This window comes from Salvelinus fontinalis, chromosome 18 (genome assembly GCF_029448725.1).
Source record: "Salvelinus fontinalis isolate EN_2023a chromosome 18, ASM2944872v1, whole genome shotgun sequence".
NCBI lineage: Eukaryota > Metazoa > Chordata > Actinopteri > Salmoniformes > Salmonidae > Salvelinus > Salvelinus fontinalis.
This window is the reverse complement of record NC_074682.1, coordinates 12465946-12487131: the sequence shown is the minus strand read 5'-3', so window position 1 is coordinate 12487131 and position 21186 is coordinate 12465946. Positions and strand designations below refer to the sequence as shown.

Genomic DNA, 21186 nt, shown 5'->3' with positions numbered 1-21186 from the left:
GCACCAGTCCCTCCTGCAGCAAAGCACCCCCACAACATGATGCTGCCACCCCAATGCTTCATGGTTGGGATGGTGTTCTTCGGCTTGCAAGCCTCCCCCTTTTTCCTCCAAACATAACGATGGTTATTATGGCCAAACAGTTCTATTTTTGTTTCATCAGACCAGAGGACATTTTTCCAAAAAGTACCATCTTCGTCCCCATGTGCAGTTGCAAACCGTAGTCTGGCTTTTTTATGGCGGTTTTGGAGCAGTGGCTTCTTCCTTGCTGAGCGGCCTTTCAGGTTATGTCGCTATAGAACTCGTTTTACTGTGGATATAGATACTTTTGTACCCGTTTCCTCCAGCATCTTCACAAGGTCCTTTGCTGTTGTTCTGGGATTGATTTGCACTTTTCGCACCAACGTACTTTCATCTCTAGGAGACAGAACGCGTCTCCTTCCTGAGCGGTATGACGGCTGCGTGGTCCCATGTTGTTTATACTTGCATACAATTGTTTGTACAGATGAACGTGATAACTTCAGGCATTTGGAAATTGCTCCCAAGGATGAACCAGACTTGTGGAGGTCTACAATTGTTTTTCTGAGGTCTTGGCTGATTTCTTTTGATTTTCCCATGATGTCAAGCAAAGACTTAGTGGATGTAAACTTCTGACCCACTGGAATTGTGATACAGTGAATAATAAATGAAATAATCTGTCTGTAAACAATTGTTGGAAAATTTACTTGTGTCATGCACAAAGTAGATGTCCTCATCGACTTGCCAAAACTACAGTTTGTTAGCAAGAAATTTGTGGAGTGGTTGAAAAACAAGTTTTAATGACTCCATCCCAAGTGTATGTAAACTTCCGACTTCAACTGTAGATGTGGAATATCATGTCAGTAACGTAACTCTATTGGAAGCTTATTTCAGTGTAGAAAAGAGTGAAGTACCAGACGAGAATGTTTCTTATGAAGATTTGTGTATTTATTCAGAATGACTCAATGAGTCACATCTTCAATACCTTAATTTAAGTTAAATATTTCAAGAGAACTAAAGTGATTAAACATCACAACAAGAACTTGACCAAATCTCCAAGACATGATACTCTATACGAGTATATAGGATACACAGTTACTGTCTTTAAGAAAGACATGATACTCTATCAGAGTATAGGATACACAGTTACTGTGTTTATGAAAGATATGATACTCTATCAGAGTATAGGATACACAGTTACTGTCTTTAAGAAAGACATGATACTCTATCAGAGTATAGGATACACAGTTACTGTCTTTATGAAAGACATGATACTCTATCAGAGTATAGGATACACAGTTACTGTGTTTATGAAAGATATGATACTCTATCAGAGTATAGGATACACAGTTACTGTGTTTATGAAAGACATGATACTCTATCAGAGTATAGGATACACAGTTACTGTCTTTATGAAAGACATGATACTCTATCAGAGTATAGGATACACAGTTACTGTGTTTATGAAAGATATGATACTCTATCAGAGTATAGGATACACAGTTACTGTCTTTATGAAAGACATGATACTCTATCAGAGTATAGGATACACAGTTACTGTCTTTATGAAAGACAACAGAATTGTTCAAAATAAACAAGGGTTTTTCAATTAGACATTTGTTCTCCCATTTGCACTAAATACATTTTTCAAGTAATGTCAGCGACAATTTCACGTGTAAAGTATAATCTTAAAACAGGTCAAATACTGCTAATCACAGAGTGATGATAACAGGTATAATACCCAGTTTGGGTAAATAATCCCCCTGGAGGAACATTGATGCTGTAGCTCAAGTTGATCAATATCAAATATAGAACTGATACATGCTTCACAGAAGATGCTCAATACAATGTCAATATGACTATATCACTACACAAATGTAGTGGTAAAAAAATAAATGATATTTTGACCTTAAAAACAGATCAGCCAAATACAATCACAAACAGACTGATCATATAACATCCATTTTGGTTTTAAGGTTCTCATAGAGAACCATTCAAGTTATTGTTGATCATGAATATGAACACATGATAAATATAACCAACACGTTTCACAAAACATAAAGATTATGATGATTTCAATTAACACTACAAAAATGTAGTTTTCATCGATCAGATTGTTTTCTTGGAAAAACGTTTTAACTTCAGTACAACTGAAATGAAATGTCTCAATCACAGCAAGACTTTTAAAAACTCCTGCATAAGCAGAAAACAAAGAAGATATTTACTTATACTCATTACTGTCCATGAAATGAATCTTAGACCAACATGGTCCATCCATTGTGTTTGTCTGAGTGGAGCTCCAGTATGTAGGTCTCTACCAGGGCCTCCAGAGGGCGATGTTGACTGGACTCTTGTCTTTGCTGATGCTGTGCTGGGCTGGGGAGCTCAACTGAGGACGGTCAATCTCACTCCTGGTCTTATCAGAGGATGGCTGCAGGCTCTGGAAGTGGCTCAGCAGTATTCTCTGGGACTGTGACTTCAGACAGGAAGAGAACAATCTCTTGGACACACCTGGAGTAACCCTGATTGACAGGTGCTGAGCAGGAGGAGGAGCTCACTGGCTGGTTCTGTTGCTGTTGTCTCAGGATGCAAACTGTCATCTCCAGGATGTCGGCTTTGTCCAGCTTGGAGTCGGGCTGCTGGTTGAGAATCTCTGGAACCAGGAGAGACTTGAGCTGCTCAATGCTGTTGTTGATACGATCTCTGCATAACTTCTCCACCACTGGCTTACTTAGCTGCAAGAAGAGACAAGGAGAGGCATTAATAACCTTATTCTGGTGTGTGACATTATTGAAACATATAAGCAATCAATCAATGCAATTGAATAAATGTTGTTTAATTTGAATCTTCAATTTACCTTGTTTGTCAGAGTCAGGTTCTCCTTAGAGTAGATCATAGCTGAATTGATTGTAGGTACCATGGCTGGATCTCTGTGCTGTAGAGGTCAGTGTAGAGAAAATATGATCTCTTCTGGCTTCATCTCTCCTATATATAGTCCCAAATCTGCATATGAATGTGTGGGTCTTGGGCTTGTTGGAGTTTCTCACAGTCTGTAGCCAATGGGAGAGCTTGGGAGGACAATGAGGAGTGTGGAGCTGCCACATGCTCAGTGTTCATATTGCTGGGGGACAATGGTCACGTCTCAGGGGAACAGGTGGAGGGGTGGAGGGTGATGGAGAGTCACTCACAGAGCACTGTGTGAATCTGGGAAAGTGGTGACCCCCAGACTGCTGCCTGATGTTGGCATCAATGACACTAACAGAGCGCACGCTCATCATTACAACTTACACGTGTGAGACTGACACAGCTTCTCTAATTAAACGTACAGTGTTGTTAATCTCCACCTATAAGGACATTGTTGAATGTAGTGTTCTGTATCCACGCTTCATCACTGACTTAGAAACATTTGATTCTCTCCATGGATATGACCTCTGATATTAATGAATGTCTCCACAATACGGTTTTACTTTGCACATACCGGTAGTTACATTTAACAATATGATGATGTGTGACAATGTTTCACAATTTAAATTCCTGTTTAAATTCATACATATCTATATTTTCATTCAGTCAGAATGTTTATGAATATATAAGATTTTAGTCAACATTAACAGCTTGAGTGGATAGATACCAGGGTAATGTATACCTTGGTTTTCAGTATTTTAGGGGTCATCAGTATCAATAGAAAGGGTTCTCTTAACTCCGTATTAGTAGTTATAAGGTCAAGCATTCTGGAGTTCAAACGTAGCAGATGTGTCCTCTGTCTTGAGGCTACTGGTCAGTGTGAGTAGAGAGCTGATCTGAGTTTCCCACACTGAGTCCTGTGTGCTGTGATCAATGCATTACAAAAGCTGCTCAGTGGACCATTAGTGACGGCTATTGACTCTGTGTTGTACTAAAGACAGAGGCTGACATCACAAACCTTCTGGATTCTGGAGGGAAAGATCAGCACTGGCAAGATTATACTAACAAGACACACCTTAATAAATACGTATTCATCTTATAATGGCATATAACACATGACTTTGAGTACGCTGTTGAAAATTATTATCTGTGATTTGTTTCATTATAAATCGACGAAGGGTTAACTTTTGTGTGCCTAATTAGAATTGAGAGCTGTTCACTTTTCATCACACAAACAACTGAACTAAATAAATGCACTGAATTAAACTCTGTCCATCATCATGACAGAGAAGGTCTATCATAAAATTACGCCCTGACCGTAGATTGCTTTGTATGTTTCTATTTTTTGTTTGGTCAGGGTATGATGTGGGTGGGCATTCTATGTTTGTATGTCTAGGTTTCCTATTTCTATGTGTTTGGCCTGGTATGGTTCCCAATCAGAGGCAGCTGTCTATCGTTGTCTCTGATTGAGAACCATGCTTAGGTAGCCTGTTTTCCCACTGTTAGTTGTGGGTGGTTGTTTTCTGTTTAGTGTTTGTATCACCTGTCAGAACTGTTCCGGTTATTCCTTTTGTTATTTTGTATTCAGTGTTCAGTTTCAAATAAATAATATGAACACGTATCACACTGCACCTTGGTCTTCACCTTCTTCCTCTGAATGCCGTTACACAAGTTGGGTAAATAAATCAGATTTTGCTTTATTCATAATTATTGTATTTCCCTCCCACCTATTCTATCCACTGAACAATAGAAGTGTGCCTGTTCACCATAGAGACTCACAGGTGCTGGTGGAACTGATGAGGACACTGAACTGTGACTCTGCTCTCCAGAGCTTTCCCACACTTTTCCCATTGAGAGAGCTTCCACTAAACAATACAACTGTGCCTTGTTAAATACTAATTCATCTCTACACAAGCAGTTCCTATCAACATTTACATTTTAGTCATTTAGCAGACGCTCTTATCCAGAGCGACTTACAGTAGAGTGCATACATTTTATTACATTTTACATACTGAGACAAGGATATCCCTACCGGCCAAACCCTCCCTAACCCGGACGACGCTATGCCAATTGTGCGTCGCCCCACGGACCTCCCGGTTGCGGCCGGCTGCGACAGAGCCTGGGCGCGAACCCAGAGACTCTGGTGGCGCAGCTAGCACTGCGATGCAGTGCCCTAGACCACTGCGCCACCCAGGAGATCAAGCCCTTGGGGGTGAAGCTCAATACAGAGATATTTCTTAAGCAACAGATAAAGACTCACTGTTACAGAGAGTCAATTCAAGCTGTAAATGTATGTTTATACAAAGAAATATAATGTTTTCAACCATGCCCCACATAGAAACCGAATAAAAACATAACTAATTGCATGAATCTTGAAGAAGGGGCTGGTACTGCCTAAAAGTGCTTTCAAAATGCAAAACAATTATATCTTGAACATTTTTTAGAAACATGTTTTAGCAGATTTCTAAATTCAAGATCCAAATAGTAAACATTAAATGTTGTGGGATTATCAGAAATATATCCATTGATTCCCCCATAGAGACCCAGACCCCCACTCTAACCTCTGACAGCCCAGGGTAGAGGTCCCAGTCTATTGTCCCGTGAGTGAGTTCTCCTCGGTTTCCCACATTCTCTCCATTCACTGCTTTCAATGGAGGAACAATAGAAGTGTGTCTTATTACACATCACATTAGCTATTGAGTTTGAGGGGCACAGCTGCTCTGAATGTTTAAAGCACTAAGATGACAGTGCTAGTTTTTGCCCAACACCTGGAATCACTGATATATTATGACTAAACTAAAATAATTGAATACATTCTGAAACACTGAAAATACATTTATTTAAAACAGGTGCATCAATAAAAAATATATCAGTCATGTCTCCTAAGGAAGTCAGAATGATGATCACTTACATCTCTATAGTTCATTACACCTTTACTACAACAAGATATGATATGACTGTTATGTTTTATATAAAAACAATTACTGTAAAGTAATCATGTATGACTAGAAATGTCTCTTAACATTGATATTACTCTGTAGATTTTAAATGAAGCACCCAGAGGTACAAATTAATGTATTGATTCAATTGAGTGTTGCATTCCAATGCAGTCAATATCATTCTGTATAGTCTTGGGTGATTACTTTTATTGTTTTTGCATCAGCCACTTAATCTATGTGGAGTTTAATAAATCAGTAATTTAACCATTTAATGATTTTGGAGGATTATCTTTGTCAAGAAAAGAATTAAGCAACAGACAAAAATATTTCAAATGAAGATTTGTGTATTTATTCAGAGTGACTGAATGAGTCACATCATCAATACCTTAATTTAAGGTAAAAATTTCAAGAGAAATAACGTGATTAAACATCACAACAAGACTTGAACAAATATCCAAGATATGATACTCTATCCGAGTATATAGGATACACAGTTACTTTCTTTATGAAAGATATGATACTCTATCAGAGTATATAGGATACACAGTTACTATCTTTATGAAAGATATGATACTCTATCAGAGTATATAGGATACACAGTTACTATCTTTATGAAAGATATGATACTCTATCAGAGTATATAGGATACACAGTTACTGTCTTTATGAAAGATATGATACTCTATCAGAGTATATAGGATACACAGTTACTGTCTTTATGAAAGATATGATACTCTATCAGAGTATATAGGATACACAGTTACTGTCTTTATGAAAGATATGATACTCTATCAGAGTATATAGGATACACAGTTACTGTTTTTATGAAAGATTTGATACTATTTCAGAGTATATAGGATACACAGTTACTGTCTTTATGAAAGATATGATACTCTATCCGAGTATGAAATTCACAGTTACTGTCTTTTTTAAAGACAACAGAATTGTTCAAAATTAACAAGGGTTTTTCAATTTGACATTTGTTCTCCCATTTGCAATAAAATCATTATTCAAATAACATGATCGACAATTTCACAAATGGAGTTCGATGTTTAAACAAATCAAATACTGCTAATCACAGAGTGATGATAACAGGTATAATACCCAGTTTGGGTAAATAATCCTCCTGGAGGAACATTGATGCTGTAGCTCAAATTGATCAACATGAAATATATAACTGATACATGCTTCACGGAAGATGTTCAATACAATGTCAATATGACTATATCACTACACAAATGTAGTGGTAAAAAATAACTCTAATTTTTAGACCATAAAAACAGATTTTTCAAATACAATCACAAACAGACTGATCATATAACATCCATTTTGGGTTAAAAGTTCTCATAGAGAACCATTCAAGCTATCGTTGATCATGAATATTAACCCATGATCAATATAATCAACATTTTTCACAAAACATAAAGGTTATGATGATTTCAATTAACACTACAAAAATGTAGTTTTCAAAGATCAGATTGTTTTCTAGGAAAACGTTTATAACTTCAGTACAACTGAAATGAAAAGTCTCAATCACAGCAAGACTTTTAAAAACTCCTGCATAAGCAGAAAACAAAGAAAATATTTACTTATACTCATTACTGTAAATGAAATGAATCTTAGACCAACATGGTCCATCCATTGTGTTTGTCTGAGTGGAGCTCCAGTATGTAGGTCTCTACCAGGGCCTCCAGAGGGCGATGTTGACTGGACTCTTCTCTTTGCTGATGCTGTGCTGGGCTGGGAAGCTCAACTGAGGATGGTCACTCCCCCTCCTGTTCTTATCAGAGGATGGCTGCAGGCTCTGGAAGTGGCTCAGCAGGCTTCTCTGGGACTGTGTCTTCAGCTCATCTTTAGACAGGACGTGAACAATCTCATGGACACACCTGGAGTAACCCTGATTGACAGGTGCTGAGCAGGAGGAGGAGCTCACTGGCTGGTTCTGTTGCTGTTGTCTCAGGATGCAAACTGTCATCTCCAGGATGTCGGCTTTGTCCAGCTTGGAGTCGGGCTGCTGGTTGAGGATCTCTGGAACCAGGAAAGACTTGAGCTGCTCAATGCTGTTGTTGATATGATCTCTGCATAACTTCTCCACCACTGGGTTTCTTAGCTGCAAGAAGAGACGAGTCATCAAAACCTTGTTCTGGAGTATGGCATTACTGAATCAAATAAACACTCAATCAATACAATTAAATAAATGTCACTGAATTTGAATCTTCAATTTACCTTGTTTGTCAGAGTCAGGTGCTCCTTAGAGTAGATCGTGGCTGGTGTGATTGTAGGTACCATGGCTGGATCTCTGTGCTGTAGAGGTCTGTGTAGAGAAAATCTGATCTCTACTGGCTTCATCTCTCCTATATATAGTCCCAAATCTGCATATGAATGTGTGGGTCTTGGGCTTGTTGGAGTTTCTCACAGTCTGTAGCCAATGGGAGAGCTTGGGAGGACAATGAGGAGTGTGGAGCTGCCACATGCTCAGTGTTCATATTGCTGGGGAACAATGGTCACGTCTCAGGGGAACAGGTGGAAGGGTGGAGGGTGATGGAGAGACACAGCTTCTCTAAATGAGAATGTTGTAACACTTAAGCCCTTCTGATGGTTGCATTGCAAAATAAAGTGTCAAATTTGACAGTAAAATATTTTAATATAGATTTTTAATATAGATTTCTAGCTACAATTAACAGAGACTTAAAGGACATTGTCACCTTTGAAACCTAATATTGTATAAGTTAAGTTAACTGTCATTTACCCTTGTACTGTATATATATAGGTAACTGCCAAAATAAAGGAAACACCAACACAAAGTGTTTTAATAGTATGTTGGGCCACCACAGAACAGCTTCAATGCACCTTGACATAGATTCTACAAGTGTTTGGAACTCTTTTGGAGGGATGCGACACCATTCTTCAACGAGAAATTCCATCATTTGGTGTTTTGTTGATGGTGGTGGAAAACACTGTCTCAATCGCCGCTCCAGAATCTCCCGTAAGTTTTCAATTGGGTTGAGACCTGGTGACTGAGACGCCCATGGCATTTTGGTTTACATCGTTTTTATGCTCATCAACCATTCAGGGACAACTCGTGCCCTGTGGATGGGGGCATTGTCGTCCTATTTGGCCATAGTCATGGTAGCCAAAACAATGGCCTGCCCAGCATTTCTATACATGACCCTAAGCATGATGGGATGTTAATTGCATAATTAATTCACACCTGTGTGGAAGCACCTGCTTTCAATATACTTTGCATCCCTCTTTTCCTCAAGTGTTTCCATTATCTTGGCAGTTACATGTATGTTGCATTGCAATACTGCTCTTGTGTCTGTGTATTTGAAGATTTGGCAGACTACTGCCAGAGTAGAGTTCAAACGTAGCAGATGTGTCCTCTGTCTTGAGGCTACTGGTCAGTGTGAGTAGAGAGCTGATCTGAGTTTCCCACACTGAGTCCTGTGTGCTGTGATCAATGCATTACAAAAGCTGCTCAGTGGACCATTAGTGATGGCTATTGACTCTGTGTTGTACTAAAGACAGAGGCTGACATCACGGTCCATCTGGATTCGGGAGGGAAACTACCGCTGGCTCCTTCCGTACTGTTGCACATATTTATTTTATTCAGATATTAAAATGTTTCAGACTACATTACTGAATATCATAACCTATCTTTTTTTGTGGACAATTATATTGTTATTAGTTGTTATATTGATGTAAAGAATGAAGCTGCCAATGACACTAAACTGTGACTCCTCTCTCCAGAGCTTTCCCACACTTTGTCCATTGATGGAAATATCTTTAAACAATAGAAGTGTGCCTTGTTAAATGCTAATTCTTCTCTTTATACAACCAATTCCCCAAAGGTGCCTGGTGAGAAACTTGGTAGTTAAATATGACTCCATTTCAATATGACTCAACTGCAAGTGTGCTAGGCACAAGAGCGAAACCACAGCCATGCGACAGCCATGATCAATTATCACCTAATTACTGATGCCTTTTTGAATCAGGAAACCAATTAGTGCAATGTTATGATTTATCAGAAGTTGAGCATGTTACTGACTTGACTTTAGCCACGACAACATCTGTTTAATCTGATACACATCTTAAAAGAATAGTTGTATTGCAGTAAGTCAGGATATAATGGATATAATAGTTTTAGCCCTGTAACGTCATTGGTGCTTGAACACATTCCGCTAACAATACAGTAAAAGGTTTTCTGTGGTTTTCTGAGCTGTTCAAGGATTTCTGTGGTTTTCTGAGCTGTTCAAGGTGTACAACGTTCTAAGTTCCGCATTGTGTGTTTATTCCTGCACTATCTAAGTAAGTTATTCACTTATGTTATGTCAGTTTTCTTTAACACACCGGGCCTGGACTGAAGATGTATTCACTTCCTGGTTTCTTACTTTCCATTTGATGCTTTCTTGCGCAATAAAATGTACCAAATGTTGGCTTGTTGACTGTCCAAGTTCACAAGCTACTGTAGAGGTATGAATGGCCCTTTAGTATAATATATTTTCCAGTTTTTCTGGTATTCTGGTATTTTATGTCAGGAGCATAAAACGGGGAGAAGAAATCATTCCTACATGAGATATAACATACAGTATGTACCTAATGCCGTCATCCCTCTGGGGTTTGCCAATGGAAAGATGTGCTTTGAATACAACACGAAAAGACACCTGAAATATATGCTGAAAATATTTATTTAGTCTTTGAATTAAACACTTTAGGCACATTTAAAAACACTTTAGGCACATTTGTGTATTAGGCACATTTATATATGTGTGAAGCCATTCATTAGTAGTTGAAAACAAAATAAACAGTACGTTTTAAGATAACAATCATAACATTTCCTCTTAGGGTAAAGGCTAGCAGGGTTCAAACTCGACATTGACTCACATACCCTAAAAAAGTGGGATGAACCAATGGTCACATTTTCCATACTTCTACATTGTAACAAGAGTGCCCAGCACTCGCTAACTCGAACTCTGAGGACAAGTGTTTACAATCAGAGTAACCAGCTCTGCTCTCTTCGAGGTAGCAGAGATCACCAAACACATCCAAGGTTGACTTTCTCATAGAAAGGATAGAGCAGTACGACTGCTAATAACAATGCATGCAAATGCATTTCCAAATCATTTCGACAGAATTGAAATATACACAAATTAAGCTTCACAAAATCACTGTAATTTTAGACAAAACCTATTTTGGACTTATTATTCATTTAACTATGTCTCTCTGTCAGTTGCGATCCAGTGTCGGCCAATCAGTTGCAGTCTACATCTATAGCAGCGCCTCAAGGGAATACATTAAGCCAACGCCACAGTAAATGTCAGCAGGGTCCTTGACCTCTGAACTGGAACCTCCACGTCCATGCATCTCTCAACTCATTGTTCAAAGCAGAGTGGTACAATGTCCTCGTCTGGAGAGGGAAAGAGACGCAGTATGTCCCTGGAATATTTGGAATAGCCCGTGGGTGACAGCAAGGCCTTCTTCGGAGTGAAAAAGGACACCGTTTTCTCAAGAATAGGAGAAATGGGAGATGTAGGGATCCCGTTCTGGAGGTGTTCTCCAATAACTATCTTCAGTTTCTCCACACCGCCGCTGCACTTCCTCTCCAGCAGAGAGAGTTTACACCTGAAAAACAACACAAGACAATCATGAACACCTCTTCTCGCTCACAGAGTTTATATTAGTTCATAACTCTTACGACCTGAAGTATTTCAATGTAATTCATCATGAGTTTACCTAATGTGCTGATCTTTCACGTTCATGCTGTTCTGAAGAGCGATGTCCAAGTAGGCAGGCATTTTCAGATGTTGGCCTTGAGTTTGCAGCTCGTCAATAAAGTGGAGATGTGGTTCTTGGTAGGTCTTGACGGAGGTCTAGAGTTTGTGTTCTGGTAGCGCCTCTGTTCTGCTCTGTTGCGGCTGGTCTTGGGTCAGCTGATGCTTAGAGAGTCTTCATTAGGGAGTTCTGCATCTCCACGGTGTATTTATGTGCCTCCTTCTGCGCTGTCTCACGCTCTGAAGCCAATCAGAGTGCTCCGATGGTGGGACAATGGTCAGTGGGAATAATAGCTGATTCCTCACAGGACAGGTGGGATGTTTTTTTATTATGCCATATGCCAAAGAGGTCGGCCACATTAGTCCCTGGGAACCTGTCTATGCCCATGAGTACACAGACAAATCATGTTCCCATGTCAAGTTTTGATACAAATCAACAAAATGCAAATATGACACGTATGCTAGGATCACAAGTCTTTCTGCTCCTAGCCAACTATCATTGCAGTAGATTACAATGATATATGTGTGTACTATATCTCCGATATGGCCTTTTTACAGTAAGTTGGTCATGTCAAGAATCGAATAGATAACCTAGGCAATCTTATTTGCTGATATTAATTGGGAAATCTTTGGTCGCTGACGGTTGAGATACATAATCAACTTTCCTGGTATCCATAATATGGGGTCAATTTGTAAACTTTCTCTTCATAGTACATAGTACACACATATATCATTTTGAGAGTTTCTTTATTAAAGATCTTGTCAAAATACTGTGCAATTCCTTAAAGTGTTTCCAAATGGAGTTATATGGGATCCAGATAGTTTGGCTGTAGGCAGTGGTGGAAAAAGTACCCAATTGTCATACTTGAGTAAAAGTACAAATACATTAATAGAAAATGACTCAGGTGAAAGTCATCCAGTAAAATACTACGTGAGTAAAAGTCTAAAAGTATTTGATTTAAAATATATTTAAGTATCAAAAGTAAATGTAATTAAAAATATATACTTACGTATCAAAAGTAAAAGTAAAAGTATAAATCATTTCAAAATCCTTATATTAGGCAAACCAGACGGCACAATTTTCTTGTTTTTAAAATGTACAGAAAGTCAGGGGCACACTCCAAAACTCAGATATAATTTACAAAGGAAGCATTTGTGTTTAGTGAGTCCTCCAGATCAGAGGCAGTAGGGATGACCGCCAGATCAGAGGCAGTAGGGATGACCGCCAGTTCAGAGGCAGTAGGGATGACCAGGGATGTTCTCCTGATAAGTGCGTGAAATTGACAATTTTCCTGTCCTGTTAAGCATTCAAAATGTAACGCGAGTAGTTTTGGTGTCAGGGAAAATGTATGGAGTAAAAAGTACATTATTTTCTTTAGGAATGTAGTGAAGTAAAAGTAAAAGTTGTCAAAAATATAAATAGTATATAAGTACAGATAACACCCAAAAACTACTTAAGTAGTACTTTAAAGTATTTTTACTTAAGTATTTACAGCACTGCCTGTAGGTACTAGACTGCCTTATAAACCAACCCCTCCTTGCTTGCTGTGCATGGGCACAGCCAGTGGGGCTTTGTGAGAGCAGACACACTTCTATTGTGTGTCAGGGCTCAGCAGACGGCATGCAGAAGTGTGGGAAGCCGTGTGTCCCTTTGGCTCCCAGCTCCAGGAAGAGGAGGGCGTGTGACTGGGGCACGTTCAGCATTGTGCAGGGAGCCAGCTGTGCTGTCGAGCTCAGAGGAGGGAAGTTTGCTGCCTGGGGCTTCTATGAAACCTGAGCCTGTAGCCAGAGAGAAGATCATCATCACCTCAGAGTTGTTGCACTTAGATGGAGTCACATTACCTCGGAGGTAATCTGCTAGAGACAGATCAGTGTGAAATGACTCCAATCTGATTGATACTATTTCTCAAAGACTGTCAGTAAAAACTTTAATAAAAATTAAATACAATTTTAGTAGCCAACAAGCATTTTACATAATGTGCTGAAATGTGTAAATTGTAATAATGAGGAGTGTGCTCTGTTAGTCTCATTGATCCCAACATCAGGCAGCAGATCTAGGGGTCACCACTTTCCCAGATTCACACAGTGCACTGTGAGTGACTCTCCATCACCCCCCACCCCTCCACCTGTTCCCCTGAGACGTGACCATTTCCCCCAGAAAAAAGAACGCTGAGCATGTGGCAGCTCCACACTCCTCATTGTCCTCCCAAGCTCTCCCATTGGCTACAGACTGTGAGAAACTCCAACAAGCCCAAGACCCACACATTCATATGCAGATTTGGGACTATATATAGGAGAGTAGGGATCAGATTCTCTCTACACAGACCTCTACAGCACAGAGATCCAGTCAGGGCACCTACAATCACTTCAACTATGATCTACTCTAAGGCGAACCTGACTCTGACAAACAAGGTAAATTGAAGATTCAAATTCAATGACATTGATTCAATTGTATTGGTTGATTTTTTATTTGATTCAATAATGTCATACACCAGAATAATCGTATAATTGATTCCTGTTCTCTTCTTGCAGCTAAGAAAGCCAGTGGTGGAGAAGTTATGCAGAGATCATATCAACAGCATTGAGCAGCTCAAGTCTCTCCTGGTTCCAGAGATCCTCAACCAGCAGCCTGGATAAAGCCGATATCCTGGAGATGACCGCTTGCTTCCTGCAATGACAGCAACAGAACCAGCCAGTGAGCTCATGCTCAGCACCTGTCAATCAAGGTTACTCCAGGTGTGTCCAAGAGATTGTTCTCTTCCTGTCTAAGGGTGAGGTGAAGACACAGTCCCAGAGAAGACTGCTGAGACACTTCCAGAGCCTGCAGCCATCCTCTGATAAGAACAGGAGGGGGAGTGACCGTCCTCAGTTGAGCTCCCCAGCCCAGCACAGCATCAGCAAAGAAAAGAGTCCAGTCAACATCGCCCTCTGGAGGCCCTGGTAGAGACCTACATACTGGAGCTCCACTCAGACAAACACAATGGATGGACCATGTTGGTCTAAGATTCATTTCATGGACAGTAATGAGTATAAGTAAATATCTTCTTTGTTTTCTGCTTATGCAGGAGTTTTTAAAAGTCTTGCTGTGATTGAGACATTTAATTTCAGTTGTACTGAAGTTAAAACGTTTTTCCAAGAAAACAATCTGATCTTTGAAAACTACATTTTTGTAGTGTTAATTGAAATCATCATAACCTTTATGTTTTGTGAAACATGTTGCGTATATTGATAATGTGTTTATATTCATGATCAACAATAACTTGAATGGTTCTCTATGAGAACTTTTAACCCAACATGGATGCTATATCATCAGTCTGTTTGTGATTGTATTTGAAAAATCTGTTTTTATGGTCTAAAAATGTGAGTTATTTTTTACCACTACATTTGTGTAGTGATATAGTCATATTGACATTGTATTGAGCATCTTCTGTGAAGAATGTATCAGTTATTTATTTCATGTTGATCAACTTGAGCTACAGCATCAATGTTCCTCCGAGAGGATTATTTACCCAAACTGGGTATTATACCTGTTATCATCACTCTGTGATTAGCAGTATTTGACCTGTTTTAAGATTATACTTTCTTTGTGAAACTGTCGCTCACATTATTTGAATAATGTATTTAGTGCAAATGGGAGAACACATGTCTAATTGAAAAACCCTTGTTAATTTTGAACAATTCTGTTGTCTTTCATAAAGACAATAACTGTGTATCCTATATACTCTGATAGAGTATCATATCTTTCATAAAGATAGTAACTGTGTATCCTATATACTCTGATAGAGTATCAAATCTTTCATAAAAACAGTAACTGTGTATCCTATATACTCTGATAAAGTATCATATCTTTCATAAAGACAGTAACTGTGTATCCTATATACTCGGATAGAGTATCATATCTTGGATATTTGTTCTAGTCTTGTTGTGATGTTTAATCACGTTATTTCTCTTGAAATATTTACCTTAAATTAAGGTATTGATGATGTGACTCATTAAGTCACTCTGAATAAATACACAAATCTTCATATGAAATATTTTTGTCTGTTGCTTTTTTCTTTTCTTGACAAAGATAATCCTCCAACATCATTAAATGGTTAAATTACTGATTTATTAAACTCCACATAGATTAAGTGGCTGATGCAAAAACAATAAAAGTAATCACCCAAGACTATACAGAATGATATTGACTGCATTGGAATGCAACACTCAATTGAATCAATACATTAATTTGTACCTTTGGGTGCTTCATTCAAAATCTACAGAGTAATATCAATGTTAAGAGACATTTCTAGTCATACATGATTACTTTACAGTAATTGTTTTTATATAAAACATAACAGTCATGTCATATCTTGTTGTAGTAAAGGTGTAATGAGCTATAGAGATGTAAGTGATCATCAATCTGACTTCCTTAGGAGACATGACTGATATATTTTTTATTGATGCACCTGTTTCAAATAAATGTATTTTCAGTGTTTCAGAATGTATTCAATTATTTTAGTTTAGTCGTAATATATCAGTGATTCCAGGTGTTGGGCAAAAACTAGCACTGTCATCTTAGTGCTTTAAACATTCAGAGCAGCTGTGCCCCTAAAACTCAATAGCTAATGTGATGTGTAATAAGACACACTTCTATTGTTCCTCCATTGAAAGCAGTGAATGGAGAGAATGTGGGAAACCGAGGAGAACTCACTCACGGGGCAATAGACTGGGACCTCTACCCTGGACTGTCAGAGGTTAGAGTGGGGGTCTGGGTCTCTATGGGGGAATCAATGGATATATTTCTGATAATCCCACAACATTTAATGTTTACTGTTTGGGTTTTGAATTTAGAAATCTGCTAAAACATGTTTCTAAAAAATGTTCAAGATATAATTGTTTTGCATTTTGAAAGCACTTTTAGGCAGTACCAGCCCCTTCTTCAAGATTAATGCAATTAGTTATGTTTTTATTCGGTTTCTGTGTGTGGCATGGTTGAAAACATTATATTTCTTTGTATAAACATACATTTACAGCTTGAATTGACTCTCTGTAACAGTGAGTCTTTATCTGTTGCTTAAGAAATATCTCTGTATTGAGCTTCACCCCCAAGGGCTTGATAGGAACTGCTTGTGTAGAGATGAATTAGCATTTAACAAGGCACAGTTGTATTGTTTAGTGGAAGCTCTCTCAATGGGAAAAGTGTGGGAAAGCTCTGGAGAGCAGAGTCACAGTTTAGTGTCCTCATCAGTCCCACCAGCACCTGTGAGTCTCTATGGTGAATAGGCACACTTCTATTGTTCAGTGGATAGAATGGGTGGGAGGGAAATACAATAATTATTAAATAAAGCAAATTCTGATTTTTTTACCCAAGTTATGATAGGCTTTTTCTATCATGAGGATGGACTTGGTATTATTCAGTAAATGTATGTAGTTCAGTGATTTGTATGATAAACAATGAACAGCTCTCAATTCTAATTAGGCACACAAAAGTTAACCCTTTGTCGATTTATAATGAAACAAATCACAGATAATAATTTTCAACAGAGTACTCAAAATCATGTGTTTTATACTATTAAAGGATGAATATTTATTTATTAAGGTGTGTCTTGTTAGTATAATCTTGCCAGTGCTGATCTTTCCCTCCAGAATCCAGAAGGTCTGTGATGTCAGCCTCTGTCTTTAGTACAACACAGAGCCAATAGCCGTCACTAATGGTCCACTGAGCAGCTTTTGTAATGCATTGATCACAGCACACAGGACTCAGTGTGGGAAACTCAGATCAGCTCTCTACTCACACTGACCAGTAGCCTCAAGACAGAGGACACATCTGCTACGTTTGAACTCCAGAATGCTTGACCTTATAACTACTAATACGGAGTTAAGAGAACCCTTGCTATTGATACTGATGACCCTTAAAATACTGAAAACCAAGGTATACATTACCCTGGTATCTATCCACTCACCTGTTAATGTTGACTAAAATCTTATATATTCCTAAACATTCTGACTGAATGAAAATATAGATATGTATGAATTTAAACAGGAATTTAAATTGTGAAACATTGTCACACATCATCATATTGTTAAATGTAACTACCGGTATGTGCAAAGTAAAACCATATTGTAGAGCCATTCATTAATATCAGAGGTCATATCCATGGAGAGAATCAAATGTTTCTAAGTCAGTGATGAAGCGTGGATACAGAACACAACATTCAACAATGTCCTTATAGGTGGAGATTAACAACACTGTACGTTTAATTAGAGCAGCTGTGTCAGTCTCACACGTGTAAGTTGTAATGATGAACGTGCGCTCTGTTAGTGTCATTGATGCCAACATCAGGCAGCAGTCTGGGGGTCACCACTTTCCCAGATTCACACAGCGCACTGTGAGCCACTCTCCATCACCCCCCACCCCTCCACCTGTTCCCCTGAGACGTGACCATTGTCCCCCAGCAATATGAACACTGAGCATGTGGCAGCTCCACACTCCTCATTGTCCTTCCACACTCCTCATTGTCCTCCCAAGCTCTCCCATTGGCTACAGACTGTGAGAAACTCCAACAAGCCCAAGACCCACACATTCATATGCAGATTCAAGATTATATATAGGAGAGATGAAGCCAGTAGAGATCAGATTCTCTCTACACAGATAACTCTACAGCACAGAGATCCAGCCATGGTACCTACAATCACTTCAACTATAATCTAATCTAAGGAGAACCTGACTCTGACAAACAAGGTAAATTGAAGATTCAAATTCAATGACATTTATTCAATTGTATTGATTGATTGTTAATCTGTTTTAATAATGTAATATACCAGAATAAGGTTATTAATGCCTCTCCTTGTCTCTTCTTGCAGCTAAGAAAGCCAGTGGTGGAGAAGTTATGCAGAGATCATATCAACAAGAGCATTGAGCAGCTCATGTCTCTCCTGGTTCCAGAGATCCTCAACCAGCAGCCCGACTCCAAGCTGGACAAAGCCGACATCCTGGAGATGACAGTTTGCATCCTGAGACAACAGCAACAGAACCAGCCAGTGAGCTCCTCCTCCTGCTCAGCACCTGTCAATCAGGGTTACTCCAGGTGTGTCCAAGAGATTGTTCACTTCCTGTCTAAGGATGAGGTGAAGACACAGTCCCAGAGAAGACTGCTGAGTTACTTCCAGAGCCTGCAGCCATCCTCTGATAAGAACAGGAGGGGGAGTGACCATCCTCAGTTGAGCTTCCCAGCCCAGCACAGCATCAGCAAAGAGAAGAGTCCAGTCAGCATCGCCCTCTGGAGGCCCTGGTAGAGACCTACAGACTGGAGCTCCACTCAGACAAACACAATGGATGGACCATGTTGGTCTAAGATTCATTTCATGGACAGTAATGAATATAATAAATATAATCTTCATCTTCTGCAGGAGTTTTTAAAAGTCTTGCTGTGAGACGTTTAATTAAAGTTGTACTGAACAAGTTAACGTTTTCTGAGAAAATGATCAAATCGATAATTGAAATATCGTTAATGTTTTGTGAAATGTGTTGATTATTTTGATCGTGTTTTTATATTCATGATCAACAATAACTTTAATACTCCTCCATGAGAACTTTTAACCCACAATAGATATTATATAATCAATCTGTTTGTGATTATCTATGACTGATCTGTTTGAAGGTCAAAATGTATAAGACATAAACCTAGTGCCTCTACATTTGTGTAGTGATATAGTCATATTGACATTGTATTGAGCATCTTCTGTGAAGCATGTATCAGTTCTATATTTGATATTGATCAACTTGAGCTACAGCATCAATGTTCCTCCATGAGGATTATTTACCCAAACTGGGTATTATACCTTTTATCATCACTCTGTGATTAGCAATATTTGATCAGTTTTTTTTGTATATTGCATAGAAAAACCCTTGTTTTTTTTAAAACAGTTATATTGCATTTTATAAAGACAGTCATTGTGTATCTTATACTAGAGTATCATGTCTTGGAGACCTCTCCAGGTTCTTGTGATGTTAAATCACTTTATTTCTGTTGAAATATTTACCTTAAATTAAAGTATTCAATGATGTGACTCAGTGAGTCAGTCTGAATAAATACACAATATTTCCTGTCTGTTACTTCATTCTCCTCTTCTGAGAAGTTTCCAACATATGTACATTTATGATTTATGATATTCCACATGTAAAAGCAAGAAAGCCTACCTTGACCCAAAACTGTACACACTGATCTAGAAAGCATTAGAATAAAACACTGAATCTACTGTACATACCTCTGGGTGCTTCATTCAAAATCTACCAAGTAAGCAGTGGTAGAAAAAGTACGAAATTGTCGTACTTGTCATAAGTAAATTCTATACATCAAATTCCTTAAATTAAGCAAACCAGAAGTAACGATGTTCTTGTTTTTTAAATTATGGACAGACAAGGCACACTCCACCACTCAGAGATAATTTACAAACACAGTATCTGTGTTTAATGAGTCCGCCAGATCAGAGGCTGTAGGGATGACAATGTGTTATATTGATAAGTGCGTGAATTGGTGTCAGGCGGTGGGTGTAGCTGGTGCATGCAGTCAGGCGGTGGGTGTAGCTGGTGCATGCAGTCAGGCGGTGGGTGTAGCTGGTGCATGCAGTCAGGCGGTGGGTGTAGCTGGTGCATGCAGTCAGGCGGTGGGTGTAGCTGGTGCATGCAGTCAGGCGGTGGGTGTAGCTGGTGCATGCAGTCAGGCGGTGGGTGTAGCTGGTGCATGCAGTCAGGCGGTGGGTGTAGCTGGTGCATGCAGTCAGGCGGTGGGTGTAGCTGGTGCATGCAGTCAGGCGGTGGGTGTAGCTGGTGCATGCAGTCAGGCGGTGGGTGTAGCTGGTGCATGCAGTCAGGCGGTGGGTGTAGCTGGTGCATGCAGTCAGGCGGTGGGTGTAGCTGGTGCATGCAGTCAGGCGGTGGGTGTAGCTGGTGTATGAAGTCAGGAGGTGGGTGTAGCTGGTGCATGCAGTCAGGCGGTGGGTGTAGCTGGTGCATGCAGTCAGGCGGTGGGTGTAGCTGGTGCATGCAGTCAGGCGGTGGGTGTAGCTGGTGCATGCAGTCAGGCGGTGGGTGTAGCTGGTGCATGCAGTCAGGCGGTGGGTGTAGCTGGTGCATGCAGTCAGGCGGTGGGTGTAGCTGGTGCATGAAGTCAGGCGGTGGGTGTAGCTGGTGCATGCAGTCAGGCGGTGGGTGTAGCTGGTGCATGCAGTCAGGCGGTGGGTGTAGCTGGTGCATGCAGTCAGGCGGTGGGTGTAGCTGGTGCATGCAGTCAGGCGGTGGGTGTAGCTGGTGCATGCAGTCAGGCGGTGGGTGTAGCTGGTGCATGCAGTCAGGCGGTGGGTGTAGCTGGTGCATGCAGTCAGGCGGTGGGTGTAGCTGGTGCATGCAGTCAGGCGGTGGGTGTAGCTGGTGCATGCAGTCAGGCGGTGGGTGTAGCTGGTGCATGCAGTCAGGCGGTGGGTGTAGCTGGTGCATGCAGTCAGGCGGTGGGTGTAGCTGGTGCATGCAGTCAGGCGGTGGGTGTAGCTGGTGCATGCAGTCAGGCGGTGGGTGTA

At 39.8% G+C, this 21186-nt stretch overlaps 1 protein-coding gene and 3 pseudogenes across 1 annotated transcript; 2 read left to right on the top strand and 2 right to left on the bottom strand.

Moving 5' to 3' along the window:
* Positions 1–941: 941 nt before the first annotated feature.
* On the bottom strand, positions 942–2995 carry LOC129815958 (transcription factor HES-5-like; annotated as a pseudogene).
* A 3189-nt stretch (positions 2996–6184) lies between these two features.
* On the bottom strand, positions 6185–8206 carry LOC129815957 (transcription factor HES-5-like). Its single transcript, XM_055870166.1, has 2 exons — positions 8084–8206; positions 6185–7967 (listed from the first exon to the last, which is right to left on the bottom strand). Exons 1-2 carry the CDS (start codon positions 8204–8206, stop codon positions 7536–7538), a joined length of 555 nt encoding a protein of 184 aa, XP_055726141.1. The 3' UTR covers positions 6185–7535.
* Positions 8207–13803: 5597 nt separating this feature from the next.
* Positions 13804–15660, top strand: LOC129815863 (transcription factor HES-5-like; annotated as a pseudogene).
* Positions 15661–18227: 2567 nt separating this feature from the next.
* On the top strand, positions 18228–19799 carry LOC129815956 (transcription factor HES-5-like; annotated as a pseudogene).
* The last annotated feature ends 1387 nt before the right edge of the window (positions 19800–21186 follow it).

Coding starts and splice junctions, on each gene's coding strand:
- LOC129815957 (XM_055870166.1), bottom strand. CDS start 8,206: ATGAAGCCAGTAGAGATCAGATTTTCTCTACACAGACCTCTACAGCAC. Junction 7,968..8,083: donor ACCTGACTCTGACAAACAAG/GTAAATTGAAGA, acceptor CTCTTCTTGCAG/CTAAGAAACCCAGTGGTGGA.